Source organism: Anomaloglossus baeobatrachus, chromosome 6, assembly GCF_048569485.1.
Source record: "Anomaloglossus baeobatrachus isolate aAnoBae1 chromosome 6, aAnoBae1.hap1, whole genome shotgun sequence".
Taxonomy (NCBI): Eukaryota; Metazoa; Chordata; class Amphibia; order Anura; family Aromobatidae; genus Anomaloglossus; species Anomaloglossus baeobatrachus.
In genome coordinates this window covers 258,327,859-258,352,570 of record NC_134358.1, presented here as the reverse complement: position 1 = coordinate 258,352,570, position 24,712 = coordinate 258,327,859, and the positions used below count along the sequence as shown (strand labels likewise).

General features: G+C 43.2%; 1 protein-coding gene across 1 annotated transcript; it reads left to right on the top strand.

Annotated features, from left to right (window-relative positions):
- The first annotated feature begins 456 nt into the window (after nt 1-456).
- Nucleotides 457-24,288, top strand: LOC142243180 (serpin B3-like). Its single transcript, XM_075314821.1, has 8 exons — nt 457-504; nt 1,530-1,714; nt 2,983-3,018; nt 7,036-7,155; nt 10,093-10,210; nt 13,953-14,095; nt 14,694-14,846; nt 23,791-24,288. The coding sequence occupies exons 2-8, from the start codon at nt 1,547-1,549 to the stop codon at nt 24,190-24,192; spliced, it is 1,140 nt and encodes a 379-aa protein (XP_075170936.1). The 5' UTR covers nt 457-504; nt 1,530-1,546; the 3' UTR covers nt 24,193-24,288.
- The last annotated feature ends 424 nt before the right edge of the window (nt 24,289-24,712 follow it).

Sequence of the window (24,712 nt, the reverse complement as noted above, 5' to 3'; positions counted from 1 at the left end):
CTATTGTTACCTGACTTTGGACATTGCTTTTGGAGATCCTTTTGCCTAGCGCCTTTGTCTTGTTACTCTACCTTACTAGAATTTTGACCTCGAATGACCCTACTACACTTTTCTCACTCCTTTGTTTATTGCTTGCCCTCTTGGTATCTGACCCAGGACTTCTTGACTACCCAGCCTTACGGCTAGGCCCTGAGTAATGACTGGCATCCCAATTATAAGGTTATATTTATTACTCCACCTTACGTCCAATAATATTAACTTTTAAAGTATCACACAACTCCTTCAACAATGCAAGAAACTTGCTTAGCCTGTCTGCCAAAGAAAGAATCTGAGTATGTCAACAAAGCTAAGGCAATCTTTGTGCCATGTAGTTATGCTAATAAAACCTTGAATTTTTTGGCATCATGCCATTGGATATGGTATAAAAGCCCGAATGTTTTCAATGTCTTACCAGTCCACTGAATTCCAGTGAGGATACATCGAGACTATAAGCTATCCGTCAAGGTAATGTAACTTTTTATTTCCAAAAATATACTTTAGCTGCACATAAAAGAAAGCTAAATGTAAATCTTTGAGCACTTAAGCTGGGTTCACACTAAGCGACAGCGACAACGACGTCGCTGTTACGTCACCATTTTCTGTGACGTAACAGCGACCTTGTAAGTCGCTGTTATGATCGCTGCTTAGCTGTCAAACACAGCAGAAGCAGCAGCGATCATAACGTCGCTGTGCTACATGTGCAGAGAGCAGGGAGCCGCGCTTAGCGCTGGCTCCTTGCTCTCCTAGGTACAGTACACATCAGGTTAATTACCTAATGTGTGCTGCAGCTACATGTCACAGTGCAGAGAGTAGGGAGCCGCGCACACTGCTTAGCGCTGGCTCCTTGCTCTCCTTGCTACAGTATACATCGGGTTAATTACCCGATGTGTACTGCAGCTACATGTGCACAGAGCAGGAGCCGGCACTGGCAGCAAGGGCGGAGGCTGGTAATGAAGGTAAATATCGGGTAACCAGGGAAAGGGCTTCCCTTGGTTACCCGATGTTTACGCTGGTTACAGCTTACCGCAGCTGCCAGACGCCGGCTCCTGCTCCCTGCTCGCTTCATTTCGTCACTCTCTCACTGTCACACACAGCGATGTGTGTGTCACAGCGGGAGAGTGACGACCAAAAAATGAAGCTGGACATTCAGCAACGACCGGCGACCTCACAGCAGGGGCCAGGTCGTTGCTGGATGTCACACACAGCGACAGCGACGGGACGTCGCTGCAACGTCACAGAAAATGGTGACGTAGCAGCGACGTCGTTGTCGTTGTCGCTGTGTGTGACACCAGCTTTAAAGCTTACACTCTTCATTGTTCCAAAGTGGCATTTGGCTTGAAATAAGAATCCCCTTGTTTACTAACTTAATTCATTAAATTGCTTGGAAATCTTGTGTGACACGCTGGAGACGATAAAGCTACAAATTTAGAATGATTCAGGTTTCATAAGTAATTTTCTTAAACTGTGAACAATATTTTTTCTTTTTCTAGGATCCACTGTAAACATCATGGATGCCATTAGTAAATCAGTTCACAAGTTCTCGTATGACCTGTTGAAAGAGATCTTAAAATCTGAACAAAAGAAGAACATCATTTATTCACCTTTCAGCATAGTCATTGCGTTGAAAATGGTTATGTCGGGAGCCAATGGGCAAACGAAGTCTCAAATGGAAAAGGTACGGTACTTATGTTTGTGTACCACCCCGAGGCCTCGGTTGCGGCCGCCGAGCTGCTCGGATTCGTGTTCGCGTTCTACGGGTGGTGGCTCGAGCCTCTCACGGACTCGGGGGTCATGTCGCTCTGCAAGGGGGTTGGCGTTACACACGGGGGATGCGGGTATTTGGTTTTTGGGATGATTGTTCGTGACGCCACCCACGGGTTGTGGTGATGGTGGAGACCACCGCTGCGGTGAAGGTACGGGGACTCCCGGGAGTGGTGTAGTGGCGCAGCTAGGTGTTGACCCCACCGTGGGTAGTGGATGTTGGGCCCGGTCGGGCTGTGGGCAGGGGTGCAGGGCGCAGTGTTGTGGTGCAGCGCGGTGCGGTGCCTGATGGCACTATTGTACTCATGATTAAACCACACAGAGTCACTGGTAAACCAAATGGAGGAATGAACGGGGCCCACAGCTGGCTGCAGCTTCCTAGTCGGGTTGGCAATGTCCGCCTTTCTCATGCACCTGTGTTTGTAGTGTGACCACTGTGCCTGGGCACTGGTAGTCTGCTCCCCAGCGTGTATGTGTCGTAGGAGCCCCTGTTGCCCGCAGACGCTGGCCCTTGGATCTATGGCCTCTGGTGGTGGCTACTATCCGGACAGGTTGGGCTGTTGCCTTCAATCGGGACTTTGGTGGGAATGAACCCCTGAGGTCCAGACAGCAATCAGTTAATCTGACTATAGTGGTGGCATATAGCCTAGTCGGGGTCTGACTACCCTGCCTGGTGCTCCGGTATCCAGTTAGCTCCCCGGTTTGGTTCCGGCGGGCCACTACCCTGTCCCGGTCCCTTACGGTTCCGCTGGTAGTATTCCCGGTCTCCTGCAGGCGGCCACTGCCGTCTGCCTGCCTGACTGTTGCACTCCACTCCTCTCCACTGCACTGCACTGACTGGACTGAACTGTCTGTCTCTGTTTTCCTGCCTCAGGCCAGCAGACTCCTCGGGGGAGGTGGGGGCTTTCCGCCTGACTCCGCCCACCTGGTGTGCCTGTCTAACACTGAAGGAGGCAATCAGGTCTTTGTGGTTGACTGGTGGTACCTTTTCTAGTGTGGGGGTGTATGTGGTGAGTCTTGTGACTTGTGACCCCTGGGGTCCAGGGCGTCACATTTGAGCCTGTCGAGTATGGGTCAGTCTGTCCATCATATTCTAAACTGTGAAATACGAATGTGAGAAACCAGACGCTTTTTTTTTGTTGAAGCAGTAATTAATTATGCAATTTGTCTTTTTCATTCAAGGTTCTTCACTTGTTGCAAGAATGTCCAAGTCTAAAGGTACAAATTCACCTAATATAAAATGCCATGCCTTTAATCTTAACTATGTCATGCCCTTACACAACAACAGGGATGTCTAACTACTTAATAAATATACCGTAGTTTACTTCAAGACCTTAGGTACGCTTTAAGTATATAAAAACATACTATCACCAATATGGAGATGCCATTTTTTTAAGAAATTAGCAGGCCCAGAATTTCCTAATTGTAAGTTATTGTTACAAGTGTGCTGAATGTTCCCTATTGTCCCCCAAAAGGGCCTGATTTTCATCTACAGTAAGGCCGAACTTCCCAAAATGGATCCTACAACCCTCTGCAGCCCTTCATGCAGCAAAAGAATATCTCATGAGATCTCACTGTTTACACAGTGCTACAAAGAATTCTACAAAGCTGTTAGCAAACAGTAACCCTCAAGTCATGTTCCTGTTCTGTAAGGCTATGTGCACATGTTGAGTATTTGGTTGCAGAAATTTTGGCACCATTTCTGCATGTCGTGGCAGGAAAAGCACAACTGCAAAATGTATATTTTTGGTGCGTTTTTGCATAGGTTTTTCAAATTTAAGTCAATGGGTGACAAAAACGTTGAAAGAGATCATTTTCTGCACCAAATCTGCAAGGAAAAAAACTTAACATGTCCCATACACTTCAGAATTCTGATTGACTTTGCTGGCATCAAGATTTGCTTGCAGTTTTATTACAAATCTGCACTCAAAAATTAATCAAAAAGTGTGATAAAAATGCAGTGCTGTCTTCTCTGAAAATTGTTGGTGGAAGGTTTTGTGATCTTTAACTGTATGCTGGGATCTCACAATTGGGAAGGGGACATTTAGGAAGCGGTCATTTTAGAATAACTTATATTTTGAAAATTCACCAGTACAGGCCTGCCTGTTTTTTTTATTAAAACACTTCTCCAGTGTTTTGTTTCCAAGCCCTCTCATAAACTCATATCCAGGCGTCTTCCCCTTTTTTCAGCATCACTCTGGTCTTGCTGTGCCACCTTCTGACTTTAACTTCTGACTGTCTGAAAGTCAGAAGCTGCGTTACAAGCTCCCAATGCATCTCTATGAGAGCCAGAAGAAGGTTCTCATAGAGTTGTATTGATTTGTGACCTTCAATGCGCTCGATGAAACTCTGGAGCTTCCGGCAGGTCACAAATAACAGCAGACCGACCGGAGTAACGGTGATAGTAGATGATGCCATCCAAATGTGATTAGAAGGGTACGGTTCCACTTGCGCCCAGCTTCCGTTGCGAGAGAATCAGAAGGGATATGCTAATGACCCTCTGCTGCGAGCGTGAGCAAAGGGTCATGAGACAATGATGCGATCTTGCAATCGTATCACAGCTGCGGAGAAGAGGGAGGGAGCACTTTCTCCCAATCTCCTCTGCTGCCTGTCTCTGCGTACATCACACTGTAGTCGGATGACATGCAAGTGCAGTATGATTGTATGGGGGTGCATGAGCCGAGAATCGCTGCCAAACGCAGCATCCTGCAATTCATTTTTCAGGCTGACATGGCATGAGAAATCAGTCGCAGATGGACATTGCCCCATAGTTTTGCACTGGTGCGAGTGTAGTCCGATGTTTTATCGCATTATACTCGTCCGTGCAAAATGCAAGTGGAACTGTGCCCGAAGACAGAGTTCAGGAAACTTAGATTTAAAGCACTACTCCAGCGTTGCAATAATAAAAAAACACTAAACAAAACACTGGAGTGGTGCTTTAAAGGAAGCCCCAGACTAATGATAGGCAAGGTTTAAGGCCCTTGTACTCATCAGATTTAAGACTATGAAACCCAAGTGGTGTATCATTATATAATATCAATGCTTGACAAATCACATACGTGAAAAACACATAATAACTAACTAGATCTGTGCTCATAATCAAGTGTATAATTACAATTAAACTTTTTTAGCACTATAGATGTAAAGCGATATTAGATGCTTAGTAAACTAATAAAATGGGTAAACTTACTAAAATATATGTACAGTATACAAGGGGATCCAACAACGCAATAAAAATAAGGTACAGATAGACTAATTAGTCTATTCAGGAATCAGCACTTGGGCACAGTACAGGCCAGTAGTTTCCTGTAGCAAACATTGCTAATCTGCTAGATTTGGCCCCCAATATGTATTTGTGGCGCCCCTGAGGCTTCCGTCGCCACAGGACATTGCACCCCATCCAGCGGTGTGATGTACCATTCTGGGTAAGGAAAGGAGTGAACGCCGGTCCCCAGGCAAATCTACACTACACCCATTGTTAGGTACACACTGGGACCAGGGATAGTGGCAGCAACCCTCCCATGCTGCATGCTGGGAGGGGCCGTAAGACCCATCCCTGCTCCTATAGGGTACAGCTTAGCAACTGGGGAGGTGGGAGGAGCCACCAGAGTGCAGTCAGAGAAAGGAAGGTCAAGTGTAGTTAGTTGAAGTGAGGAGTTGAAGAGAGTGAGGGGAAGGAGGAGGAGGTCTGCAGGAGGCAGACGAGAAGGAGAGAAGGAAAGACAGCTCTAGTCAGACAGGAGCTAAGGAAAGAAAGTGACGCTTCCTGGTGAAGAACCTGGGACTCAGAGGGTCCAGGTGACACCAAGCAGGGAACGAAGGGATTCCAGGGCCACGGATAGCTGGTGAGCTGTGGTGGCCTGTTCCACAGGAACATCGGGGGAGGGATCAAGCTGCAACAGGGGACGGTCCCTAGAAACAGAAGGAGTGCAAAATCATCTCCAACAGTGAAAACCGAGGCCCAGGGAAAGTTGTAAACTCCCCGGGCCACAGCCTACAGCAGAACCTCTAGAAAGGGGGCAAGTAACCGACAGGCGAGCTCCCAGCCTGGAGGCTGTAGTGGAGGCCGAGCAGGTTCATCCTAAAAGAGCTAGGCTTAAGGAGACAGCTGAAGACAGACACTTTAGAGAGAAGGGTACCGGCTTTCATCCCAGAAATTACCCAGAAACGGCGGAGGTCCCTGACAGTGGGTTCCAGCAGTCCAGAGGCACCAGTGTGCATCTACCAGGATGTGTGAGTAAACAACTTGAAACTGCACCCTTGGTGTTGCCTCTGTTATTTCATCTGCATAGACTTCCACTACACCATAAGACTCTCACGAGCACCAACAGTGTCCCCGGGGCACCGCTCCACCTGTGGGGAGCAGTACCACCATTGCTGCCATATAATCACCCCGGAGGCTTCACACAGCAGCAGCGGCTTAAATTAAATAGCCGCATACCACAGGTGGCGTCACGAACACAAAAACGTTAATTACTCCCAAGTCACCAGTCATATTTCTACTGACACCCACCAGGGCCACGGAGCCGGGCCCCGCCACCACTGATGACCCTCGGACTAGTCCGGCCCGGCACCGGGTGTCCCATAGCCCTGGGGTGGGTGAGTCATATTCGAGACCAAATTAAAGGGAATCTGTTACCAGATTTTTGCTACTCCATCTGAGAGCAGCATAATGTAGGGGCAAATACCCTGATTCCAGTGATATCACTTACTGGGCTGCTTGCTCTGACATTTCTGGCAGTTCTCTGAATACTGACCTCTGTATAACCCTTCCCACACCACTAATTGACAGCTTTCTGTGTACACTGTGCATAGGCAGGAAGCTGCCAGTAAGTGGTTACACAGAGTTCAGGAAAATGCTTGACTACATGGCAGCAACTTTAATAGTTCTCTGATAATCTCCTGCTGATAAATCAATGATTTTATGATTTTATCAAAGCTATACTAAGCACCCCATTAAGTGACACACCACTGGAATCAGGGTCTCTGCCAATACTTTATGCTACTCTTTTGCAGGGTAAAAACCTGGGGACAGATTCCCTTTAATGCACCATTTAGTCTAACAAGTTCCTGTTCTCATGGATCTTTTAATGTAAATGTACAATGAACATGCTGAGATATACAATATTTCAGCAATGCCAAAAAAAGTCATGACTTCATTTAGTATGAAATAGTTTCTCATAGAAATAATTTTATCTGTAAATTGCACTAATGTAAATTGTATGTGCATTATAGGAATGTGAAGAAGAACTCCAATCAGATATCAAAGGACTTCTGTCTAATCAGAAAGACAAAAAGTATGAACTGAACATTGTGAATGGACTTTTTGGAGAAAAGACATTCACATTTCTAGATGTAAGTTGCACATTTAAATACTGTTCTTTTAGCTTCGTGGCATTAGAATGCTGTGAATTTTGTCATGTAACTTTTCCCATGGTCTGTGTGTTGTGAAATGTTGTTATTCATTTTCTGCCTTTGTTAGCATATATAATTTGTGTGCAGTTTATTAGGCCATAAACAGTGACTTCATTCAAAAAGTCCAATTTCTAATTAATTTTACTGGCTTGGTTCTCAAAGGGTAAAAAAGAGAGAATTATTATATGATTTCTAGGGCCCCTGTCAACTTTTTGTTATTTCAGTTTGTCAATCCTTTTTTTTTTTTTTTTTTTTCCTCATAACACTATATAAACGATCTTATAATTCTGCCCTCTTTTATTCCTGGTAGAAATGAGTGAATTAAGGGGCAATTTAGCTTTACCATGCTCTTAGTTAGTTGGGTATGGAAGAAATTACTGGGAGAATATATTGACCAGAAAATAGCAATGCCTCGGAGATTTCCAGGAAGAACAACACAATCCTAATTAATGGGTTCCTGCATTATTATTTTTTATTATTTTTGGGGGAAGGCAAGTACATAGAACTTCAATTCAGATTTACACACCATGTCATACTGCAGCAGCAGGGGCCAAGCAGTAACATTGACTTTGGGGGCCCAGTGATCAATCAGATGCAAATATTATATTCACAAATGTAACTCTGCTCCTATATAATAATATACTGGGTAGTTTGTAAAATGAATGATGGGATGCTTCCTTTGTACATAGTGAAACAAGTGTATTGTGCCAACTATTGGTTATGTTGAGGGGTAAGTGACGTACTACGGCAAAGGGGCCCACCGGAGGATTCTCCTGCTCTCCTGTGGGCCAGTCCGAATCTGCTTACACATTATACAAAGCTCTGTGTGTTAAATGGATTAAAAAATATCCTACTGTACTTCATAACCTCTAAAGATAACATCTATAGTGTTGTTTCTAATACTGACCGTACCTGTTATTGAATTTTGGCGATGTTTTGTCACAGATCAGGAGGCATGGCCACCTCCTGGCTTTTAACAACCAGCCCCCTGATGCTATCTCCCTCCATACCGTCTGAGATCAAGGTACGTGGCCAGTCTCTTAAAAGCTACAGCCATTCTATCTGTGCTCTGCCTCCCCTCTTGACTCAATATCCATGCTTGCTAGTTTCACAGCTTCTTTATTCAGAAGGGAGTGTAGAAACAAGGAGCAGATCCACTATCACATTCAATAGCAGGTACTGTCAGCATTAGAAGCACAATAGATGTTAGCTCTATACTTTATGAAGATATATCTAGGAGAATACTTTAACCCCTTCATGACATATGTCATGTCCCTTGCTTTTATACGGGCTCTCATATCTAGCCTGTGTAGCACCCACGGGGCAAGGGGTAAAACCGTTACTCGTCGCCGAGCTCAGTGATGTCAGGTCTGGGGATGTCACGGGTGGCCCTTGCCCTGTTTTGTGGCCCCAAGGCATACAATAAAGAAGGGGGTATGATAATGGAGGTTTGTATCGTGACACCACCTGCGGTATGTGGCCAGGGATTAGCCACCGCTGCTGTCGCTGTCCTGGGGAGTAGTAATGGCGGACACCGAAGCGCGGGGCACCGGTGATGGAAAGGACAGCGAACACAGTCTCTGTGGGTTTAAGGTTTTCTTTACTCACAGTCCTGGTTTTACACTGGAGATGCCGGTCACCGCCATGATGGGCCCTAGTTGGTCCCGAGCAATTCGAGCTCACCGCCGGTGTTCCCACTGTGAGTCCTTTCTGGTCGGGGTCCCTCAAATCCCGGTGTAGGTGGAATATGGAATAGGCTGCGGGTGTTTTCTACACTCTCCGCAGACCCTGGAATCCCGTGTAGCTGTGAGAACCCGGGCCGAGCAGCTTGCTCCAAGCCACGGGCTTGCAGTGCTCCCAGAAGTGTATCGGTAGAGAAAAAATGTGTCTGGACCGAAGCCCTGGCTGTGCTTCTCACCCCAAGCTGTACTCGGAGCTAGCTAACTATGTGTGAAGATGCTCCTTCCCTTTTTCCCCAAGGGGTCCCCGCCCCCCAGGTGGTTTTCCCAGTGACCTGGAAAATCCCATGTTTCGTGATGGCCACCCCCCTATATACTCCAGGCCATCTCCCCCGTTGGGAAAGCACCTAACTGTGATATGTGCCACACCTGAATGTTCCCTGGAAGGCAATGGCTGAATCTCTGATTTTGGCACTTAAAGTGCACAGGCAGGATAGCGCGTCATTCCACGCACCTATCGTGCACTCATGATGTGATCGTGGGGCGTCAATGGGTTGTCATGACAACCAGGGGTCTGCCAAAGACCCCCCCCCATGCTTGTCATAATGGTTCTCCTGTGAAAACCAGCGTCTGATGCATTACTATGTATAGTACAAGCCATCGGATGATTGTAAGTTCAAATGCCCTAAGAGGTCTAGCAAACACAGTAATAAGTGAAAATAAGTGAAAAAAAAGTTTTTTTTAAAATATGAATAATCAATGCCAGAATTATGTTTCTTTTGTGGGGGGCCACCGCAATATTGCTTTCATTGACTCTTAGACTCTTATTGCCTTTTTTCACAATGTATCTATTCCAAAATTGTATTTCCAGGTCAGTTTTACAGTATGGTGAATAAAAAAAAAACAATTGTGAAGTGAAATTGCACTTTGTTTGAAATTTCAATACACTTGGAATGTATGCCTGCTTTAAATGTATCAAATGATTGGTGTCATTCAAAAGTACTTGTCCTGCAATTAAAACAAACCTTCATACGGCTATGTGGAGAAAGAAAGAAAGAAAAAAAAGTTATGGCTTTTAGAAGAAGGGGGCGGGGAATGAAAACAAAACAGAAAATAGCTCAGTCATGAAGGGTTTACCTCCATGGAGTACCCCTTTAACTTTAGGAAACATCTGTAATTCTTATATTCTTTATCTTAGCAATATGTACAGCTTCTGAAAAAGGAATACAATGCAGAGCTGCAGACAGTGGATTTCAAGAAGAACGCAGACCCAGAACGACAAAAAATAAATGAATGGGTAAAATGCTTAACAAATGGTAAGTCATTTGTCTTTATTATGCTAGTATCATACTTATGCAGTATACTGTGCAGAATGTTCTATAATTTTTGCTTTCTTTGGATCTGCATAGTTTTGATTTTTTTGTGAATTAAATAACATATTATAGAAGCAATGGGTAAACCTACTGTCACATTGAAAATACGTGTGAGGTTGGGTCTTACCAGTGGAGTTACCAAGTCAGGCAGAATCCGCAGCACGAAAAATTATTCTTTATTATTTTTTCTTCCTATTTTTTGCCCATCAAACTATGTACACAGAAAAAACAGCTGCTACTTGGACTGTGTATGATGTGTAGACATGGGCTGTATATGCCTCCCCAGAAACTGATAATGCCCCAGCCAACAGACTAATCTGAAGAAAGCCAGAGAACAATGTGAAGGGTCTGAGCCAGATCACTACAGGGGCATTCAGGTCAAATGACTGCATTTTAAAAGTTCAAGAAGGAGACACTCCAGGGTTTTTTTTATTTTATTTGATTAATTGCTCTCAGTGAGAGAAATAAAATTATAATCTTGTAATTCTGATACCTTTTTAATGGCTAAACTAAACTAAAATATAATGTTCCAAGGCAAGCTTTCGAGACTTCTCAGGTCTCTTCATGGGGCATGGTATAACTAAGTATATGAAGAAACACAAATATAAACACAGAGCAGAGGCATGGTATAATAAATGGTCATTTAACATTTGTTTTTATATTGCTGCATTGCTGAAGTGTTGCTTTAAATGTAAGTCCCCCACCCCCTGTCTGATTCTCACCTTCCGGCGGCTTCCTCTTTTTCTAGCATCCTTCATGTCAGTATCGACGGATCTGTGACTAAAGGTACCGTCACACATAACGAGATTGCAGCTGAGTCACGGTTTCTGTGACGCAGTAGCGATCCCGTTAGCGATCTTGTTATGTGTGACACCTACCAGCGATCAGGCCCCTGCTGTGAGATCTCTAGTCGTTGCAGAATGGTCCAGGCCATTTTCTTCAAAGGCGATGTCATGCTGGGTAGGACACATCGCTGTGTTTGACACTGTGTGACAGGGTCACAGTGACTGCTGAGATTGTTATACAGGTCACTACTGTGACCTGTATTGTTCCTGCATCGTTGGTAAGGTCTGACTGTGTGACATCTCACCTGCGACCTCCCAGCGACTTACCTGCGATCCCTATCAAGTCGCATCTTTTTCGGGATCGCTGGTAAGTCGTTGTGTGTAACTGGGCCTTAAGCATAAATTTTGGGGTTTATAACTGACAAAAAAAGTCTGTGTCCGAGTTCGGTGTTCGAGTACTGTTCGCATGTTAATAAAATTTGTTGAAAGGATGCAAAGCAGCCAAGCAACAAGCTTTATAGCATGTGGAAGTTGCCTGTCAGCTGCTGTGTACAATAAAGATTTAAAAAAGAAAAAATGATGTGGGCTCCCTCCCTTCCTCAGTTGTCTGTTGTGCCTTGGCTGGTTATCAGAAATCGAGGGGATGCCACACAGTGTTTTGTTTTTTTTTTAATTAAATTTAAATTAATAATTTAAAAAAAATGGCCTGAGGGCTACACCATTTTTGATAACCAGCCAAGGTAAAGCAGAAAGCTGGGTCCTGGTATTATCAGGGTGGGAAGGCCAATGGTTATTTGGGCCTTTCCAGCCCAGAAATAACATCCCACTGCTGCCGCAGAAGTGTTGCATCAATTAGATGTGCCAGTACTGGCACTTTACCCCGCTGTTTTCGATTTCCCTGGTGTGGTGGTAACTGAGGTGATATAAGGGGTTGATGTCAGCTGTGAATTGAAAGCTGACATCAAGCCCCGGGTTTGTAATGGATAGGCATCTAACACCCCCATTACTAACCCCTCAAGAATACAGTATAAAAAAAAACCCACACAAAAACAAAAGGTTTAATTGAGTAAAGACTCCCCCACAATCCCTTGTCAATTAATTTATTCATTAAAAAGAAATCCTGAAAGTTCTGATGTAATACACAGAATAATGTCCATCGAATACTATGGAGGTACATTCTGAGTAGTTTCTTAAAACAAGGCTCCATAGGTCACTGCCGGTCAGCGGCAGCCCGGAATTTATCACGAGCAGTGACATCACTAACAGTGACTTCACTTCTTAATTGAAAAACTGGGCTGCTGCTGACCGGCAGTGACCTATTTGTCCCTCATTCTGAGAACGCTCTTAGAATGAGGCAGGATAAGTCTTCGCCGAACCTGGCAGACCTGAACTTCCATGAGTCTACTAATCTCCATTTGTGACTTGTCAGCAGCCCCAGTGTTTCATGGAGGATGCTGAAGGTCACTACTCAATACAAGTCTATGAGGACCTCATTCTGGCCTCATTCTGGCTCACAGTTGCATTGGGTGCTTATGTGACGCCACTGGACTATCAGGTCATCACAGGGTATTGTAAAATCTGCCCTCCCATGCAATATCCACCTCCTCCTTGGTTTTGGGTCCCTAACCACATGATGTTGCCTACATCAGCTAATCAAATCCTAGATACACCCTGCACCACACCCACCAAACACACCAGTGGACGGCCTGAGTGGAATAGGGTTGCTCACCTGGGGGGGGGGTGTTGGAGAAGAGGTCAGGGGTGTCAGTAGGAGAGAGTCGAGCTTGAGGAGTGAAAGTGAGAGGAGGTCAGGAGCAGGGCTCCTGAGGAGTAATCTAGGTGGCAGATGGTGGTCTGGGCCTAGAAGAGCTGGACCCCCGGTCGCAGGGGATCATGGCAAGGGGCACGGAACTGTAGAGGAGGACAGCCGGCAGCCTTGCACCATCACCGGGCTGGGACCAGGGCACGACGGGGTACGTGGACCTTAGGTCAGGGTTCCCACCCGCTCCAAAATCGTGGTACTATCGCAACGAGGGGGATAGGACTTTCCACTCAAATGGTCCAGAAAATCCCAAGCGTGAACCCTGAGAGCAAGCTCCCACACTTATCCATAGTGGGGAGAGGGACCCGGCAGGTTTCATACCACCAGGATCACCCAAGAAGTAAACTGAGTGCAAGGAGGCAGGTCACGGATCACCAGGAAGCACCATTGGGGACGGGACCCGAACTAAGCTCCCCTCAGCAGCAGCGATATCCAGGACTTTGGTTTATCCAGTTGTCGGTGTCAGCTTAATGGACTGATTGAGTACGCAAGTAACCCCCTTTGCATCCAACAGCACTCCTCTACCATCACCGAGCCCCGGAGTATCCCCCCTACCCGTGGAGGGTCACAACACCAGGCTGCCCCATTCCCTCATCCCCGGGTACTCCCAACTGCAGCGGTGGTACTCCTAATTACCACATACCACGGGTGGCATCACGAACTCTATAATCCCTTGTAAATACCCCCCCTTCATTTGAGTGGCTGCACGATCCCTGGGTCCGGAGACCCTCGAGCCACCACAAATCCGGATCCGAGCAGCTCAACTGCTGGCACGGGGGCGGCACACTTATGACATGACTTCCGGCCATTCAGATGTTATAGGTATAAGATGGCGTTGCTGGACCGCAGCAGTGGAAAAAACTATAAAACCACCAGAAGGTGAATATATGACAAGAGGCAGAGGTCTTAGATTTAAAGCACCAATTAAGCACTTTAAACCCCCCAAAACTTCTGGAGTGGTATTTTAAACAAATGTAAGGTGGAATAATGGAGAAAATAAGTATGAAAGTGTAAAACCATTTTAAATAATTCATTTATAACACTCAGTTTTTTTGGTTTTTTTTGTCTGTAATTTTAGGTAAAATAACTAACCTTTATGGTGAAGGATCGCTTAATGAATCATCAGTTATCGCTTTAGTAAATACAATTTACTTTAAGGGGCAATGGGCAAAGAAATTCAATCCAGAAAATACAAGAGAAGGAACTTTCCATGTGAATAAGGTACAGAAATCTGTTACACAGATGTTCGCTTGGAAAAAAAATAAACCATAGTTTAACCCAATTATCCTTAAAGAGGATATGTCACCAGACTCCATGATACAAATTGTGATATTACTAAATAGATTGACAGGGCTGGTATACGTTCTTTAAAAATCCATGTTAGAATTCTGTAAAATGTTTGAAAGTTTTCTTTCAAAATAGCCTGTCATTATTAGGCAGGACATTTTTGCAAAAGCAATATGTTATCTAGTCCGTTAAAGCATATGACTGTGGAGAACAGAGGTCCTTTACCAACACAGTACATTCACAGAGATTGAATGGGGAGATGGGTAGCACTAGCACATGAGTGTGACTTCCTCCATTTAGAATGGCAATTAGGGATACAGTCAATGTTTCAGGGGTTTGTGGGACCTCTGTTCCCAGCATTTATGGTATATTCATAAGTGTCCATGCTGTGAATCTGCCCTGATGTAAAATCCTAAAAAACAAAATATCACATGTAACTTTGGACTGAAATATGCATTTTCCATGCATTTCTTAGTGCATGTGACAATTTATGTATTTCTCAAAAACTGCATTTACATTTTGTTTCCTCTAGAATGAAAAGAAGACAGTTAAGATGATGTCTAAGAGTGGCAAGTTCAAATTTCTTGCCCTACCAGAGTTAAAGAGCAAGGCTTTAATGCTTCCATATGAAGGAGACCTATCTATGATCATAGTGTTGCCAGATGAAGTTGATGGAGTGAATGAGGTAATGTTATATATCTAATATTAGAAAAACTGGGGCACTGTAAGCCATAGGATTATTAAAATGAGTTGTCTAGTTACGCGACCCCTTTCTAAAGGGTGCTTTACACGCTGCGACATCGCTAACGATATATCGTCGGGGTCACGTCGTTAGTGACGCACATCCGGCGCCGTTGGCGATATCGCAGCGTGTGACACCAATGAGCGATGATCAATGAGCGCAAAAATGTGAAAATTCGTTGCTCATTGACACGTTGTTCATTTCCTTAATATCGTTGCTGCTGCAGGTACGATGTTGTTCGTCGTTCCTGCGGGAGCACACATCGCTGTGTGTGACACCGCAGGAACGACGAACATCTCTTTACCTGCGTCCACCGGCAATGAGGAAGGAAGGAGGTGGGCAGCATGTTCCGGATGGTCATCTCTGCCCCTCCTCTGCTATTGGACAGCTGCCGTGTGACATCGCTGTGATACCGCAAGAACCGCCCCCTTAGAAAGGAGGCGGATCGCCGGCCATAGCGGCGTCGCAGGGAAGGTAAGTCCGTGTGACTGGTGTTAGCGATGTTGTGCACCACGGGCAGAGATTTGCCCGTGATGCACAACTGACAAGGACGGGTACGCTCACAAGCGATATCGGTACTGATATCGCAGCGTGTAAAGTACCCTTTAATGTTAGATGAGCTGATCTCCTTGAAATCATTGCGATCAGCTGTAATAGCCAAAAGTTTGGTTCATAAAAAACAGTTGCTCTGCAGTTGTTCCCTAATAAATAAATAACCATATGAAGTGCTTTGAAAAGTTTTGATACCCCATGAACGTGTCTTCATTTTTTTTAATGCTACACCCATGAACTTAAATGTATTTTTTTGTCATTTTGTGATATATCAACACAAAGTAACAATTATTTGTGAAGTGTAATGGAAATGACATGCTTTTCTAAATGTTAAAAAATTATAAATTTGAAAATTTGTATTCAGCCCCCCTAAGACAATACAGTGGAACCTCGGTCTACGAATAACTTGGTGTGCGAGTATTTCACTATATGAGCAAAGCTTGCTGTAAATTTGTAACTCAGTTTATGAGCAAGCTTTGCTGTATGAGCAAATACTCACCGCACACACTACTGGTTCTGTACTTTCACCGTGCTCTGACCCACTCTTGCAGTCCGCACAAACACACACACACACATATTGTGCTCACCTTACCTTCCGTTCGTTCCCTCGCCGGCCTCCTTGTTCTTGTAGTTCGCCGGTACAGGATGTGTATCGGGTAACCATCGCGACAATGGAGGAACTTCTGCTATCAGCCGCTTCTCAAAGGCAGCGCGCTGGCCAATCAGAGTCAAGCGGCTCCTGCCTTTGACGTCAGCGCTCTGGCAGTGGAAGTTCCTCCATCGTCGCAATGGTTACCCGATACACGTCCTGTACCGGAGAACTACAAGAACCGGGAGGCCGGTGATGGAACGGAAGGTAAGGTGAGCATAATATGTGTGTATGTATGCATGTTTGTGCGTGTTTGTGTGTTTGTGCATGTGTGGAATGGCACAATAGGGGACCAGGATGGGACATTGCACAAGTTGTGGAACGAATTGTCTGAGCTTGCATTATTTCCTATGGGAAATCTTGCTTTGCTAGACGAGTAACTTGGTTTACAAGCACACTCCCAGAACAGATTGTTCTCGTAAACCAAAGTTCCACTGTATTTTGTAGGACCACCTTTTGCTGCAATCACTACTGCAAGTTTTTCCAAGCTTTGCACATATAGAGGCTGACAGTTTTGACTATTCTTCTTTGAAATATAGCTCTAGGGAGTAAAAGATTTAGGTCTGGGCCATTTAAACACATGAATAAGCATTGATCTAAACCATCCATTGTAGTTCTGGCAGTATGTTTAGGGTCCTTGTCCAGCTTGGAAGGATGCCTCATCCTCAAGTCTTTTGCAGCCTCTGACAAGTTTTCTTTCAAGATTGCCCTGAATTAGCTCTATCTTCCCATCAACTCTGACCAGCTTCCTTGTCCCTGCTGAAGAAAAGCATCCCCACAACAGGATACTGCCACAACAATGTTTGATGGTGGGGGATGATATTTTCAAGGTGATCTGCAAGCTTAGTTTTCCACCACACCACTTTTTGTATTTAGCCCAAAAAGTTCTACTTTGGTCTCATCTGAGCAGAGTACCTTCTTCCATATACCATGTAGGAAAAGGTGTTCCGGTTATATGAGACCAAAGTACAACTTTCCTGGCTAAATGTAAAATGCAATGTGTGGCAAAAAACTAGCACTGCACATCACCCTGAAAACACCATCACAAACACATAAATATGGTGGTCGCAGCATTATGATGTGAAGATGCTTTTCTTCAACAGAGACAGAGAAGCTGATCAGATGGATTGGAAAGCAGACTGAGCTAAATACAGGGCAATCCTGGGGGAATAGACTTGAGTTTTAGGTTCACCTTCCATCAGGACAAGGACCTTAAACATATTGCCACAGCTACAATGGAACAGTTTAGAACAAACTATATCCATGTGTTTGAATGGCCCAATCAAAGTCCAGACCTAAATCCCATTGAGAATCTGTGGCAAGACTTGTAAATTGCTGTTCACAGGCGCTCTCCATCCGATGTCGCTGAGCTACAGCTATTTTTGCAAAGAACAATGAGTAAAAGCCTCCAGATGTGCAAAGCTGGTAGAAACATACTCCGAGACTTGCAGCAGTATTACAGCAAAAGGTGGCCATACAAAATTTTGACTAAAGGGGGCTGAATACAATTGCATTTCGCAATTTTCAGATTTAGATTTTTAAAATATTTAGACAACCATGTATCATTTCCTTTTCCATTTCATAAGTTCTTGCTAATGTTTGTAAATCACAGAATATCACAATAAAATTAAAATTAATTCAGGTTTGTGGGTTTAAAGTGAAAACAGTTGGCATGGTATGAATACTTTTTGAAGGTATTGTATGTAATACATGGATGCGCAGGTTAGTGACAGTGAAAGTCGCTGACGGCAAGAGATCTGTAACAGGATTGTTTTTAGTGTGTGACTTTCACCCCAAATACTGACTGCCAGCTCGCTCAGCATTAGAATCCGGAGTCAGTCACAGTGGGGGTTCGGTTACAGCCGCTGCTGTCGATACACAGAGTAGTGACTGAATCCGCTCTGGCGTCGCTTCAACTAAAAACTGAATGCTGCAGAGATGAATAAAGTTAATTTCCTCCCAGCAGCGGGGTTCGATGTGCAGGCGCAGAGCAGGTTCCAAACAGTATTAACTTGCAGATTAACCCCATATCTGCAAGTTCAAAATGGGGGGTTTGAGGTTCCCTACTAAATGCCTGTTTTAGGCCCGTTTCACACGTCAGTGAAAAACACTGACGTTTTTCACTGGCGTGTAAAACACGCACATGTCCCTCCGTGTGCCGTGAATCACGGCACATGTGGGTTGTCTAAGTGCAAACCGGGCTCCGTTCTCCGTGGCCCGTGATTGCACTTAGAGATTAACTCACCTGTGCGCGCTCCCGCTCTCCATGGTGCTGATCGCTCCCGCGGTGCAGCATCCGGCCGGCGCTGACCCACGCAGCAGCTGCTTCCGGGTCGGCTGTGTCGTGCATCATGAATATGCGCGACAGTAATGAGCCGGCTGAGAAGCAACAAGCTGCAAGGGCTGCAGAGGACATCGCTGGAGCCGGGTGAGTAAAAATGATTTTTATTTTAAAAGCATGTTTTTTTCTGGCACGTGTTTCACGGACCACACCACTGCATGGTCAGTGGGACATCAGTGATGCCAGAAAAAAATGGACATGTCTCCGTGCGGCAATCACGCACACGCGGGTACGCCGCACGGAGACCCGTCCAGTGAAAAATCACTGACGTGTGAGCAGACCCATTCATTATAATGGGTCTGCGTATGTCAGTGATTCTGGTACGTTTTAAAAAAAAGCACAAACGTACCAGAATCACTGACGTGTGAAACAGGCCTTACACTGAGACAATCTCTAAACAAACATATGGCCATTCAAATAATTTACTACACACTATTCATGGCAGTGTGGGGTTCAGATTTTGATATGTTTTTATTTTGATCTACACAAGATCATGACAGCTTGAGAAATCAGGAGCAAACCTGTTATCAGCCATAAACTTTAGGTCCACAAAAAAGGTATTACAAACTTAATGCGCTAACATTCATATATAATTACATATTGTAAGTGATTAAAATATATAGTGGTTACCTGTATATGCTTAAATATATTCACAATATAATAAGAAGATGAAGACCTGGAATGATGTATTAAATATTAGTCTCCAACCAATGCAGGTACCAATTTAAATAATGTAAATTGATAAAAATTGTTTTTCTAAGGATATTTGACTAATTACATAATAACTCCAAGTGTGCAAGTAGAATTAATATAATAATGATAAAAAAAATACCGAAACTGGCGAATGTTATAATGCAAAAAAAATTGTTTTGAGTTGTATATTGCTTCTAATCTACTTACTATTAGATGTCACTTTAAGGAAATCTTTCTTAAGCTGGTGTCACACATAACGACGTCGCTGCTACGTCACCATATTCTGTGACGTAGCAGCGACCATAGATGATTGTTAGTAAGCTGTCAAACATGTTATATAAAGCAGCGACGGAGCAGCGATCATAGTGACGTCGACGGTCATTGTGTGGTTTCAGACATGTCGCTGTACGACGAGTCAGACTTTGATAGAGGCGTGGTGTTAACCCCTAGACATGGTTTGCGTTGCCTCTTTTCACGCCCCTCTGTTCCGATTGGTGATCACTACAGCGTCGCCTGATTGGGTGACCGTGTCAAACAAAGGAGGACGCAGTAGCGCTTTCATTCATTCTACCTGAGCTTTTTCAAAACGCAGTTTGTTGCAGTGATTCTATCAACTTGTTGATTTCTTCGTTGTAACCACCAATCTGTTGTACCAAGCTGTTGTAACCACCAATCGGAGTCGTAGGAGCGTTGCAAAATACACCGCAAAAACACGCCCTTGTCCTGCCTTCAGTCCTACGTCATTGTTTTCAGCGTCGTAGCAGCGGGATAGCAGCGATCAAAAAATGACCTGGAACATTCAGGAGCGAGCAACGATTTTGCAGCGGGGGTCTGATCGTTGTTATGTGTCACACACAGCGACGTCGCTGTTGAGGTCGCTGCTACGTCACAGAATATGGTGACGTAGCATCGACGTCGTTGTCGTTATGTGTGACACCAGCTTTATTGCAGCTTAGAATGTTGTTAGTTTGAAAAGTTGTCAACTTAGCACTCAGTCAATGAATGCAGCTTGTGTAACAGGATTAGGCTATGTGCACACGCTGCGTTTTTTTGACGCTGCGTTTTTGTGCGTTTTTGGCCGCTAAAAACGCACAAAAACGCACCTGCGTCGAAAAAACGCATCAAAAACGCATGCGTTTTTACCACGATTTGGTGCGTGTTTTGCTGCGTTTTTGATCTCTGCGTTTTGCTGCGTTTTTCCAATGCATTGCATGGGCGGAAAACGCAGAAAAACGCAGGAAAGAATTGACATGTCCATTTTTTTTTTCAAGCTCAAAAACGCAGCTTAAAAAAACAGTTGTGTGCGGACAGCAAAAATGAAAACTCATAGACTTTGCTGGGGAAGCAAAGTCATGCAGTTTTGAGGCCAAAAACGCACCCGAAAAATGTGCAAAAACGCCACGAAAAACGCACTGTGCGCACATAGCCTTAATGAGCTGCCTCATGTTTAGATAACTGATAGCGAATCTTGTATACTAGGACTAGAGCTCTGAGTGCAGCCTATGTAAGGCTATGTGCGCACTTTGAGTCGAGGTAGTTGCAGTTCAAAAAGCATCCTCTGGCAGAAAGGACAATGCTTTTGGCTTTAAAAATGCATGTAAAACGCAAAGAAAGTAGCCTATGCGCACCTTGCAGTTTTCATGAGTTTTTAGTGCTTTTCCGGTGCTTTTAGAAACGCTGCAGTGTTGTATTAAATTGAATGGATGGGAAACGCAGCCAAAATTGCAAAACAATTGGCATGTTGCTTCTTTAAACGCTGAGTTTTTGCCCAAATTTATGCAAATTAAACGCGGTGTTTTGAACGGCAAAGTGCGCACAAGATAGCTCAATGTCCCATTGACTTCGCTTGAAAAGCATAACGTAAGCATTTTGGCATGAAAACAGTGCAGTTGAAAAAGCAGTGGAAAAGCAGGTAAAAAAGCAAAGTGCGCACATAGCCTTAGGCAGAAATCTCACCTTTAGGCTATGTTCACATTTCCGTTGTTTTGCATCAGTCACAATCTGTTGCCTTGAGGAAATACGGTATCCTGCAAAATATTTTGCAGGAATCCATTTTTTCCCCATAAACTTCTATTAGCGATGGATTGTGACTGATGGCCTTGCGTTGAATCCGCCACCTGACAATCAGTCGTTTACTGACTGACCGTCAGGTGGGAGCAACGCTGAATGTAGCATTTTTTTTTGTGCAGTGGATCGTTTTTTTACTGTGAGCATGCGCACAGTAAAAAAACATGATCCACTGTAAATGCAGTTCCAGTTCCAGAATAATAATAATAAAAATTTTATTCATTTATATAGCACTATTAATTAGCACATTAGCGCTTTACATACATACAATCAGCTGATCGCCTGGCCGCCGGCTTTTGTGAGCAATCAGCTGATCGCCGGAGCACTGATCGCATCAGCATCAGTTATATCAGTTGTGCCACTATCTACAACATATCCGTTGCATCAGTCACACAACTGATTGTGACTGATGCAAAATAACGGAAATGTGAACATAAGGTTAAGTAATTAACGACAGCTACTGTATAATGGATTAAATCCCTTATCTAGATTTAGAACAATTATTGCTAACAGACTCTCTGGCCAGCCAGCAAGTCTGAAACAACAGCGCAATTAGGGAAGCCCAGTGACATCACAGGGGCTCCTTGAACAAGCTAGGAAAGGCTGAATAGGCTAATTTCGGGAAATGACACAGGCTCCATTCATTGACTGAGCGCTAAATTCACAACTTTTCAAACTAACAACATTCTAAGCTGCAATAAGAACGATTTCCTTAAAGTGACAATACAGTAACTAGATTAGAAGCAATATACATCTCAAAACAATTTTTTTGCATTATAACATTTGCCAGTTTCGGTATATTTTTTTATCATCATTATATTAATTCTACTTGCACACTTGGAATTATTCTGCAATTATTCAAATTTCCTTAGAAAAATATTTATCAATCTACATTATTTAAATTGGTACCTGCATTGGATGATATTTAATACATCATTTCAGGTCTTTATCTTCTTAGTATTTTGTGAATATATTTAAGCATATACAGGTAACCACTATATATTTTAATCACTTACATTATGTAATTGTACATGAATGTTACCGCAGTAGGTATATATTTTTCTCTATATTTTTCTTAGTTTTATGCCCTTGGGACTTACACACGATTCCATTACCTTACTAGCAGCTACATTTATTAATTATTATTATCATTATTTTTCCCTTTAGCACCAGTGACTTTCATTTAGGTATTATAAACTGTTTTAAATTGATTAAGACATTTTCTCTATTAAAAAACAAAATCCTAGTTTCATTAAGACCGGTAATTTTCTTGTTAGTCTTGATGAGGGGGCACGGTGGAGTCAGACGCTCCTGATTCATTAAGATGTGCACACTTCTTGATGAATCATTCATGAGTGCTTGACAAGTGGTGTGCGACATGCTGGAAATCTTACAAGATTTCCCACCTAAGGCCCTGTGCGCACACTGCGGATTTACTGCGTATTTGCAGCGGATTTTCTGCCTAAAATGTGTCTAAGGCTATGTGCGCACTTTGCGTTGAGTTTATTGCAGTTCTAAACGCATCCTCTGGCAGAAATTGTCTGTCAAATTTGGTTTTGACCACAAAATCGTTAAAAATATGCTTGCGTTCTTACCGCGTTTTTACCGCGTTTTACATGCTTTTTCCTTGCATAAAGTCAGATGCATTTTGAATACAAATACACTACTAAATAAAGTTTAAACATTCAAACACTAAGAAAAAAACGGAAAAAATTATAACAAATATCATGAGTAAAATCATACACAAAATAGATAATTTTATTAAAATTATAACTTTTTTAATATTTATGCATAAAATAACATTAAATTATGGATTTTCATTAATTTAATTGTCGGACTATGTGTGTGTAAAGGGACATATCATGCCCTTATTATAAAGTAAAAAAACGCATGCGTTTATTTTGTCAAAAAGTATGTTTTCTCCATCAAAAATTTTGAAATAAATTGCGTTTTGAAAGTTCTCATTGACTCTAATGTTAGCAAAACGCTGCCAAAATGGCAAAAACAATTGACATGCTGCTTCTTTAAACGCTCAGTTTTTGCCAAATTTTCTGCAACTAAAACGCTGCATTTTAAACAACATTGTGTGCACAAGAAATCACAATTTCCCATAGACTTTGCTGCTTGAAAATCAAAAAGCATGCATTTTGTCATTAAAATGCTGCAGTTCAAAACACTGCGGAAACGCATGAAAAAATGCAAAGTGCGCACATAGTAGAATCCCAATTTGCAAATGTACAAACAAGTATCTTTTCAACTTAACTCCTATTCATATTTTCCTCATTCTCAAAAATAGAGGGATTTTAAAATTCTATTATATAATTCTCATTGCCTAAGTTACCAGCCCCCTCTGAGGTCTATCAGCGGTAGATGGGCTCCTAGCACACTATTTGAGCCAACAGCACTGTAAATTATCAAGCACGCCCCACAGGAACCCATGAGGCAAGGTAGCTATGTGCTCCTAAGGATATAACATGGGACAAATCCTTTCAAAGAACTTCACTTATGTGATATTTTTATTTTATTTCAGTGTTACAATCAAAACAAATTTATTTACATGGTTTCCCATTTATTTGTTCTTTTAGCTTCTATCAAAGGCAAATCCTGACCTGCTGACCACCTGGGCCCAAAGAAAAAATTTAAGAGAGAAAGAAGTTGATGTGATTCTTCCAAAGTTTAAGTTGGAACATGGCTATGAACTAGTACAACCATTAAAATCATTGGGAATGACAGATTTATTCCAATCAAAGGCTGATTTATCAGGAATGTCTAATACAAAGGGTTTAGTTGTGTCAAATTTAGCCCACAAATCATATATAGAGGTAAATGAAGAGGGTACTGAAGCAGCGGCTGCCACCGCTGTTGGAATAGGTGTGACCAGTTTGCCTATACGGGAATCTTTTAATGCAGACCATCCCTTTATATTTTTCATACTAAGGAACAGCGATTTTCTTATCTTTTTCCAAGGAGTGCTTTTCTCACCATGAATACTGGGTTTAGTACCCTAATTGTCAATAATGTTAAAAACTGTTTGATCTGTCTATGTAATTACTGACATAAATACAATAAAATGTGCAAATAAAGATATTTTGATGTCTTTTGTATTAACCCCCCCCCCAAAACATTATGATATACAGTGCTAGAACACCCAATAAATGTGTAACAAATGAAGTAATGGGATAACTCACTCTTAATACAGGTTAAATCAGAACAGTGAGGTCAAAATGTTCAGAAATATGCTATTTATTTTTAAAGGGAATCTGTCACTAGGTTTTTGCTCACTAATCTAAGAGCAGTATAATATATGGGCAGAGATCGTGACTTCAGTTGTGTCACTTACTGAGCTGCTTGCTATAGCCTTCATAAAATCTTTGTTCATCAGCCAGAAACGTCCACCAAAAAAAAAAATCCTCAACAGGCGTTTTTAAATCCAGGTATGCATATATTAGAGGCCAAGCATTGTCCAAGAAAGACACAATTTGGTAGAAGAAAGAAATGGCCGCACAT

What these genes read in the sequence shown, in the direction of transcription:
- LOC142243180 (XM_075314821.1), top strand. Translation starts at nt 1,547, where the DNA reads ATGGATGCCATTAGTAAATCAGTTCACAAGTTCTCGTATGACCTGTTG. An exon ending in CGAAGTCTCAAATGGAAAAG is followed by an intron (nt 1,715 to 2,982) that starts GTACGGTACTTA and finishes TTTTCATTCAAG; the next exon opens with GTTCTTCACTTGTTGCAAGA. An exon ending in AAGAATGTCCAAGTCTAAAG is followed by an intron (nt 3,019 to 7,035) that starts GTACAAATTCAC and finishes TGTGCATTATAG; the next exon opens with GAATGTGAAGAAGAACTCCA.